The sequence below is a fragment of the Mixophyes fleayi genome, chromosome 1 (assembly GCF_038048845.1).
Source record: "Mixophyes fleayi isolate aMixFle1 chromosome 1, aMixFle1.hap1, whole genome shotgun sequence".
Classification (NCBI taxonomy): domain Eukaryota; kingdom Metazoa; phylum Chordata; class Amphibia; order Anura; family Limnodynastidae; genus Mixophyes; species Mixophyes fleayi.
This window is the reverse complement of record NC_134402.1, coordinates 336,027,051-336,037,092: the sequence shown is the minus strand read 5'-3', so window position 1 is coordinate 336,037,092 and position 10,042 is coordinate 336,027,051. Positions and strand designations below refer to the sequence as shown.

The following is a 10,042-nucleotide window of genomic DNA, read 5'->3' as shown; positions in this document are numbered from 1 at the left end:
GTAAACCGCCAAAACTATCTCAGACAGTTATGACCCATCCTAAGAAGATAGGGGGGGCCAAGCCCCCGGGCATAGTTAAATACGAGGAAGCTGCCATACTGGCACAGCTCCAAGATTGGTCCCTCCCGGCCCTCCATAAAACATGGGTCGATTGGAGTGTAATTGAGTCCAGTCCTTTCTGCTGGCTGATCTATTATGGTTACCTAAACCCTGGCTCCCACCATTTGAACTTCCTAGGCTCACGAGGGATGCGCTACAACTGTGAGATAAGACCCTGAAGAATACAGAAACTATGACCCTTCCTACTTATCTATCCACGCCTTAGCGAAACTTATTCCAGATCTCACTCTAAATATATGGTATACTAAAGGCATCACCACTCTTAAATCTCTATTTTCTGCTTTTTCGCAATTACAAGTTAAAATCCAGAGAGCAAACTAGGACTTCTACAAATACCTACAAGTCAGACACTGGCTAACCTCTTTACGCTCACATCATCTTACCTTACAACAACCACCTTCCCTTCTTTTTGCTAGATTGATGACAGGAGCTAATAGGGCTGCCATATATTTCTGGTACACATTTCTCAATTCCGAAGGGCAAAAGGCGAAGCGCTCTTCCCAACGTGCTTGGGAGAGAGACCTGGACCTGGTATTAGATGACACTCAATGGGAACTAGTTTTTCAGGAATACCTACCAGATGTCAAAATGTCTGAACCACTCAGAGATGTTCTATAAACTAATCCACAGACACTATATAACCCCAGATAGACTCCACAAGATGGGGCCAGCACAGTCCAAGGCCTGTTGGCGGAATTGTGGAGCAACAGGTGATAGGTTACATATCTTCTGGAGCTGTCCCATTGCCCATACTCTGTGGGATGCAGTATTTACCACAATATCCCAGGTCATTAAGATCCCAGTCCCCATTATCCCAGAGGCAGCTCTCCTACAGCTTTTCCCTCCCCAATTATCCTCAGGGGATCGATATGTAGTCCACCATACACTTATAGCTACTAGGGCGGTTATTGCTCAAGCCTGGAGAACCTCATCTCTCCCCCGGTAGCTAAATAACCAAGGTTCAGTTAAGCTGTGATATGGAAACTCTAGGTGTCCCATTTTCTTTTGCTTCCTCACCCCATTTGATGTGGGTCACCTGAAAGTTTATATCCACAAACGCTATCCCACAAGATACCTCAAATACATTAGTGCCCTCCTCCCAATAACGATTTAACTTTAAGGAGTGCAATACCAAATTAAATATTGTCACTGAGTTCCTAAACTGTATATGTACTACCATCCTTGTCCCCTACATTTCCATGTTTTTTTTTATTTTATACCATGTAAATGAAAAATTTTCAATAAAAAAATTATTGAAAAAAAGCTTGCATGTCCATCATACACAATTTGTAGTTTATATTCCATCGTATATTAACTATTTGTAGTACATGGGCAGAAGCTAGTAAATGTGAAACTAGCTCACCAACAGCTTTCTATAAAAGTATTAATGGATTCCAGAACTCTAGCTGTTACTCAATGTATGAAAAATTTTTTACATCCACATAGATTAAGGTCTTTTTGATTTTAGACAAATGTAAAAAAAAAAAAACCCCACAAGACAAAAGCGCTCAACTTTTGGCTTTATTGGACATCTTCATTAGTTGAATCATGATTTTAAAAAAAGAAAAAAAAAAAAATGCTAAGTTTTTAATTCTAGAGCAAGTCTAGATAAAAGATAGATTTTCCGTTGTGTCTGTTATGCCACTTCCTCTTTGATTTTTTTTTCAAGTTTGTCTCAATTACTATTTCCTCTATTTTATTAATTTGTAACTCTACTTTTCCCGTGTCATTTCACATTACTATAAAAAACATAAATTATGAACATCTATGGTTTGATTTCTTTGCATGTGTTGATCGCAAGGGTCGTTGTTAACATTTGGTGTAAATTTCATTTCAAAATCCACATTAAATATATATTTACTGAGAAAAATGTTGATGTGTTAAATACTTATTTGACGCGCTGTAAATGCAATGTCCATGAGCTTTTCCACTGATACATAATTAAGTGCTAGGCCCTGCTTTTTTCTTTGGCTCTTTTATCCATTGTCTTATTATTGCATTTAATATTTTTAAAAACCATTCAATACAGGAATCTGAAAAAAAAACTACACTTTTTCTCTGATGTTAATTATTTAGGTTTATTTATCACATGGCGGTTTGAGTTTCTCTGCACATAAAAATTAGAAAAGCTCTTCCTGAGAGTTCCATCCACAGTGCAACAGAAAGCCAAAATTCAGAGTGGCAGTGGCACTATCTACTATATAAATGCCTAGTGGCGTGTGGAAAAAAAAACACCAAGCTGCAGCGCCATCTGCTGGGCAGAGTTATATACTGACCTATATATTTCTTGAAGGAGAAGTGACAGTTGGGAGTGGTTGGTGGTTGCCGAGGGTGACAGTGGGGAGTTTTTAACACCTTAAGTAGCTTGATGAAGGATGTGGCGATGAAGATGAAGGATGAGGTGATGGAGAAAAATGATGAGGTGGTGACATGTGGACAAAACCACGTTAAAAAAGGGCGCTTGCTTCGGGAAGTAACGCTCTTCCACTGAGGAGGCCTGGGCTAGGCCCAAATGCATGACAAGAACCTTTTTAACACCTTGAGTAGCTTGATTTGACTAGCATGCATGAGTATAATGCACGGGTTAACTTGTAGAGACACAAGTTGCAATGCTCGTATGTGACCGCTTCCCACTTTGTGCAATCCCTATTCGTAGGATCGAGACTCGCCCCTATTATAGCGCAGGACTGCCTCCAGCGAATAGAATACACAGAAAAGGTATACAAATTAATAATTTTGCAAAAAAAAAAAAAGAACTTAAAAAATGTGAAATAAATATTTTGAAAATACGTGCCATTAAAAAATACAAAATTAAATTGATAGGTGACCTTTTAAATGGTGTCTGAACCAAATAGAGTGGCAAGTTTTACCTGTTGTACAAAAAATGCAAAAGGCAAAAACAGGTTTCTCTGGAAAAGCTGCATAGCTCGAACAAGAAAACCCACATTGCTTGAAGAAAGAACGTTTCAGGGGAGGCTCAGAGCCCCTTCTCCAGATGCTAATATCATCGCATGACTAATGTTTTTATTCTACAATATTAAATTGCCCCTATGTGCAAAAATTCACAATTGCCTTTCCTGAGTACATTACATGAGATGTATTTGTATATACAACAAACAACTGTATTTAGTATTTGTTTGTTGCACTTCAAAAAGGTGAAAGTGAGATCACCAGGAATTAGCAGAACACCACATTTGCACAGAGTTGTACCTGTCACCACAGTGAAAGTTTTGGCGTGTGTCAGATATACACATTTAATCTTTTAAGCTATTTTAAGGTCCACCCAAAGGCAATCATAACCAACAGCTTAGGCAGACAGTAAGATGGCCTCAATCATAACGAACGGACAGGTATTAATGTCATTAACAATTTGTCAACTTACCAGAATCAATACATTTTATTTGTGGCCAGTTAGAAGCTAAAGTATTTTGAGAGTTACATGGCCTTTGCTGCAAAGCTGGTTTCTCTCTCAGCCAGCTAAAACTTACACACACATATATATGCAAATCACCAGCCAGTGTAAATAATTATCCTTATACATACAAAAGAATATTTACTTAATTGGACTTGGCATTATTCCTGAAGCATTTACAGCAGGTGAACCCTTGCCATATAATTTCCCGATCTGCATCACATCAAATGGATGCCTGATGCAACCACTTGTCACATTATTAGAAATTCTAACAATCTAGAACAAAAATAGCTGTGGTAACACAACCATCACCTATTAGCCGTTACCTCTACCCAGTATTGCTTGACAGCAGTAAATATCTGGAGATTTTAATTCCAAAACATCCCCTTACAGACAAAAAGCAAGTACAAAAAGTATAATATAAACATTATCTTTAATTTGTTTATAAACTGGCAGCAATGTCAGATTTCCAGGACAATTATTACAGTATTATAACAAAAAGAGAGAGGGGAGAAAAAAAAAAAAAAATGAGACAGGGAGGGGAGAGAAAGCCCAGTTTCTGCAACATCTCCTCCGGGTTGAGGAGCACAAGGGGAATATTCACGTAAGACACTCACATTTAAGACATGTTAAGCCACCATAAAGCAGGCAGATGAGGAGCAGAAAAATGTAGACATCAAACTGAAGCGGGATCAAGACAGTGTATGAGTTTGTGCACTTTAGGCTCCTTAGCAGCAAGTGTTTCTGCTAACAACTCACTTATCTTAGCCACATGGCTGCAACATTGGGCAATTTGTCCAGTATCACATTGTGTGGCCCAAGAATGACCCTGATGTCCGATGATGCAATAGAAATCGAATGGACGGACGTGTTGGTAAATGTAGTGGGAAAATGATCATTACTGGCATGTGTTATTTCCCAACCCCAATACCAGATGCCACAGATGCAAAAAGCCCAGGGGCTAAAGTTTCCCTTTACAAGGCAGCGCCGCTTTATATTTAAGCTGTCATCTCGCCGATTTCCGGCGACTTGTACAACACGCACTATGATGCATTTACCCCCAGATCTCGTCCAATTTGGACACTGATCTTATTTGCTGGGCTCTGAGGCGGGCTTGTGTAAAATAGCAATAGATGACCTACGTAGAATGCTACAATAAATCTGCACTCCTCAGTCAGCATACAAAAATAAAAATAAAAAAAAATCAACAGTTAAAAAAAGGCAATAAATCATTTTTATTGGAGATTGCAAGAGAAAAACCAAAATTCACAGCAGAGTCATATCCCCACCTCTGAAAAATTGGTTGTGAAAAACAAAAAACACACACAAAAGAAAGCATTAAGGTAAAAACATGGAGCCCAGTAACCATACCGTATTTAGTTTTGTACCTGACAGACTAAACAGTCCACTGATTCGTCTCATGCCAGTCTCCCACACATCATTAAGAATATAGTCAGGCCAGATGATGTGGGTAACAATGTGCTACAGAAAGCGCCCGTCAAACGCAAAAGGTTGGTTTTATTGGTTTCTGACACAAACACACAATACCCATCATAAAATTCAAGTTATCAAAACAAAGACCGTACCAACAGTTTTAATCCCTCTAGCAAACAAGGGAAAGGAAAAGAAAAAAATAACCACATGCCACTGCTCTTCCCAGAGCATAAAAACACTATTACAAAAAACAAAGCGCTCAGCAGGCAAATATAAGGTTCTCATATATAATAAAAATTTGTCTGCACTCAGGGGAGAATTTTAAGCACGATTACATTGCTGGAGCCTAGAATCTCTCCCAGAACTATAAAGTAAAGTTTCCATCCACAATATAGGAAACAAGTCGGCCATGATATTTTCTTGCGGTCAAAAGACAAGAGGCGGCATTGAAGACTATTAAACAGGGGGAGAAAATACACAATCTGCAAAATGATTCTCATCTCTGGTGCTGATGGATGCCTAACCTCTGGAGACTGTATAATCACAGATTGAGCTGCAAGTTTTAAATCAAAGCCGCAAGAAGGGACTCTAAAATGGGTTACGATAATCTGACAGCAAGTCATTAGCACCAGAGACGGTCTAAAAACTAGAACGCAAGTGTTTCTTCATTGCACTAACAACTCTATATTGTTTAGCAAGCATGAGATGGCGCAACATAATCAGCAGCTCTTATTTTCACAACAATCGCGGTCATTGCGCTAACATTTTTTAAAAAAGGTCTTTTAAATGGCAACATGACACAGATCTAGTGCACAGAACCAGATGCTACCTCTGAACATAAAGGCAAAATAAAAAGGCACTGAAAGAAACCCCAATAAACTAGTCCACCTTCAAAACAAGTCCTCTGCTATGGAAATGCCAGTCACACATGGCACAATGGCAGTTCAGATCATCACTAGCTAGAAAACAGCTGCACTCTGAAAATATTATAAAAACACAGCACAAACAATTTAATCTGCTGGCTATGGTGCAGTCTTCACCGTGTAAGCCGTATCTAGTCTCTTATTCTGACAGCATGGTGACTAAAGGAAATATAGTACCGTACAAAACACCAACAGTCACCAGCGGTATTGATATAGCTAGAGGCTAACATGTGAAGGCATGGAGCATTAAAAGAGGTTACCTGGGACTAGGTGATTAATGGAAAAACAAATAATAAGTTTTGCACATCATGACAGTGCAGTCTATCTATAACAATTGGCTGGAGCTGGACTTGCAAGGCAATTTTCTGTGGGTCACTTCATGAAGGTTTAATTGTGAGCATGAAAAATAAAAAACACACAAACCAAAGCAAGATATTCACCAGATCTTTCTCACTGTATGCATTGCAGGAAGACACAGCCCACAGTCACTATCTTGGCTGTTCTGATGTAGAGATTACAACCAAGTACATGGATGGAGTGAACTGGGTATATACTGCCTCCACACACACATACTTTAGGCAGGAATTACACAATGTTGTTGAATCATTTAGAAAGTTGGAACTTAGTGACCAGCTAGATAAAAAGAGAAAATAAAAGCAGAGTATGCAGAAACTGTACCCTGGAGAACTCCATGCAAGGCTCTAGGCTGCAACACATGTGTACCCATAGTTCAAAGGGCTCTTCCAGCTCAGTGATACAAATTCAATCAGCAGCTCTTCCATCTACTTTAATCTTCCTCACAATTACATGTAATAGTCCATTCAGGACCATGTCTGAAAGTTCTGACATTTAATCAGCTGCAGCTCCATTTCCATTTAACATGTAAGCACCATAAAGTCAGGCAATGCTGCCGATTGTTATGGGCTACCTTTCTACCTTAAAAGGAAATTTTCTGCTTCATTGTCGCCATTTCTGAAAAATTACTGGGGGGAGAAAAAAAAAACGAAAAAGCAAAATAGAAAAAGAAATAGATTGGCATCCGGCCTCCTATAGCCGACACAGGCAGAAGAGTGTGGGTATAAACACGCCAAAGGCCACCAGGATTGGAAACATGAGGCTGCTGTTGTCTGAGGCATATGGGTTAGGAGTGCGAGGACCAGACTGCACGCGGTTCTTGTTACTCTGCTTCTTTGTACTAGGGCCTTCCTCCTCCTCATCTTCTTCCTCCTCTTCCTTCTTTTCTAAGCCAGGATGTGGCTGCAGTTTTGGAACCTCTAAAGAAGGAAAAGTAAAATATATAAAAAAATTATATATTTTATCTAAGAATGCAGCTCATATGACCTGTACCTTACAGCAGAGGACTGGGATGCAGAGCGGAAGAAGGACTATTGCTAATAATCGTGACCACCTCTGCTCTTGAATATTAGGGGAAAGTAACAATAGAATATCAACAAGTATTACCACACCAGACAAAAACACTACATATGTAACTATGCAAAATACACAATCATGTACGATAGAATAAAACACCAGACAGATTAACATTGCACATTTATTTATATACACAAAAATAAGCTGCACTCTCCCACTAATTGTCATGCTCTGTGTCCACCCATTCCCTCTAGAATGTAAGGTCTCACAGGCAGGACACTTGCGCCTAGTGTTTTCCTTATGCAATGTTATGGGTTGTAATTATGTATTTATAAAAAAAAAAATCTGCTGTAGTTATATAATTTTCCCTTTTATACTAAGTGCTATTTTGTTGTGTGTTTTAGCTCCATATGTATGGTGCTGCAGAACCCTTATCATAATATAATTTATTTATATGGTATAACACAGTCGAAAGCAGTGCTAATAACTCACCGTCAATTGTTCCCTTCATAAGGAACAGTGCACAAACTTTGGGGTTATCATAATATCCCTGAAAAGATAATACAATAATATTTAAATCTATGAATACACATATGGCAATCTATGTCGTATGCATGAATCATCATCATCTACAGTGGCTGTCTTACACCACTTTATTAGCAATGAATTTAAAAAACAAAAACTGAATACATATTTATAAAACGCAAAACTTGACCTCACAAATACAAGGAACTACAAATCCACCGACTACATTGTAAACAGCTGTGACACCCAGCAGGTGTCAGAAATTCAAACATTACCTTTACAAATTCCACATTGAGCTTCCCGGTAAAGGTAGACACTTCCCCTTGTACACTAAGTTTGCCCTTCCTGATGATAATGGAAATGATCTCATCATGTGCTGTACTGTGTCCGACTCGGTCAAATATATCCAGGTCTTTTACCACAGTATGACCATTCACACGCACGTCAAACACCTAGGGTTAGAGCACAGAGCAGAAATGTGAGCCATCTGTTGGTACTGGTCACCTGCACTAGCAACATGCATGCCATCTGTTGAAGTCTCATGAGACACAGGCTATTACAATTTGAAGAGGAGGAGACAGCAAGGGACATGACACTCTTACCTTCTGCTGGGATTGTGCAAAATACACCTCAGCAAACTTTAGCACTAGAACGTATTCTCCTTCTTCCCTTATTGGGATCTCATATCCAAAGCTGTCCTCATTATAGCGCTCTGTCTGGTACAGAACCTGATCCTCTGGGTTTGAACGCAAAATAGGCAGCTTCAATCCATAATCTGATGCTGAATACAGAAGGAGGAAGCAACCAGGTGTCATTTTATACGAAACTCAGGAAATAAAATACAATGCTGTGACAAAGTAATACAAATGCAAATTGTAAATCCTGTGCACTATTACATCAGATGCTGCTGCTGCTTCTATTGTATGCCACTGCCTGCAAACATCAAGGCCTGCCATCCAGCGATCACCGCAATACAGACCCCTCTACCATACATTAGTCACTGGCAACCTAGAAAAGCTCTAGCACAAATATACCCCACTGAAATGTAGAAACACTATGCAGTTTGATCACATGCATAAAAATAGATTGCAAAATTTAGTCTAACTTCTCATTGGCTAATTGAAAACCATCACAAAATCAGATGTTTCTATGAATTACACTATGGTAAACGGGGAATTAATCCTTTACCCAGCCATAAAGCTCCTCTTTTGGTTACACCAGGATCTGGCGGTAAAGTTTTCTACTTTTCAATCCCATATGTTTCCCTGCAAACAGGGCTGACTCCAGCCAATGGTCCTCCGGAGTAAAGGCGTCTCTCCAGCTGCCACCTGCTCCTCCGGCTATATATAAATGTATACCCATCTCACCTGCCCCATCCACTCACCTCTGCCCAGCCTGCCCTCCAGCGTGTCCTTCTGGTACCGGATACCGTGCACGTCTACGTGGGCCTCGCCCCCGGCGTTCACAGCCCAAATCACCTTATCAGCCAGAGCGGCTCCTTGTGCCGCAAGCGGAGCGAGTACAGCGAGCAGGAGAGCGGCCAGCGGGGCCCACACCGTCACAGCACCGGGCATGATTCCGGGGGTCGGCCTACTGCTGGCAGTGGAGTGTCGGGTGGCTCGGATACCGGCAGCACGGCCAATTTGTTGTACAGCGACCTCCCCCTCACCGAGCCCAGGCGGCTGACCCGCGCTCCGCCACCGCCGCCGGCCCGCACATTTCATTCACTCTCTCCAAAGAGTCACCCAAACCCCCTGCTCTCTCGTCTGAGCCAATCCCAGCGGCTCCCGCCACGTCATTGGCTGAGAGAGAGCGACAGGCCTGACATGTAAGTGACAAATAGACAAACGAACCAATCACTAATAAACACTGGGCACTGGGGCGGGTACCAGGCTAAGGAGTTTGCTTGACGCGAAGAAACCGGTTGGTCCGGTTGCGGTAGCGGAAGTGAGGCGGGCTTCCGGGTAGAACCACCGTGGCGAAGCTGTAGTTGCCGGTCAGAAGACAGAATAATGCGGTAATGCTTTCGGTCTGTCTCCCGGCACGCACCGCGGCTTGAAGTGACACGAATACCGAGTCAGGTTCGCGCAGTAACTTCAGCCAATCAGTGGGCTCCAGCGCGGCCTCCCGCCATGCATTGTGGGCCAAGTACAGGGCGCTGACAGTGAGGAAACCGGTCGCCATGACAACGGCTGTGAGCGTGTGTTTATACACGTGTACCATGTGCCTTCCCAGCAGCGAGGCCTTGACAGCACCG

The 10,042-nt window shown here is 41.3% G+C and overlaps 1 protein-coding gene across 1 annotated transcript; it reads right to left on the bottom strand.

The window, feature by feature from the left end:
* Nucleotides 1–3,946: 3,946 nt before the first annotated feature.
* On the bottom strand, nt 3,947–9,629 carry MLEC (malectin). Its single transcript, XM_075215096.1, has 5 exons — nt 9,170–9,629; nt 8,388–8,566; nt 8,061–8,237; nt 7,753–7,810; nt 3,947–7,163 (listed from the first exon to the last, which is right to left on the bottom strand). Exons 1-5 carry the CDS (start codon nt 9,507–9,509, stop codon nt 6,937–6,939), a joined length of 981 nt encoding a protein of 326 aa, XP_075071197.1. The 5' UTR covers nt 9,510–9,629; the 3' UTR covers nt 3,947–6,936.
* Nucleotides 9,630–10,042: the final 413 nt, after the last annotated feature.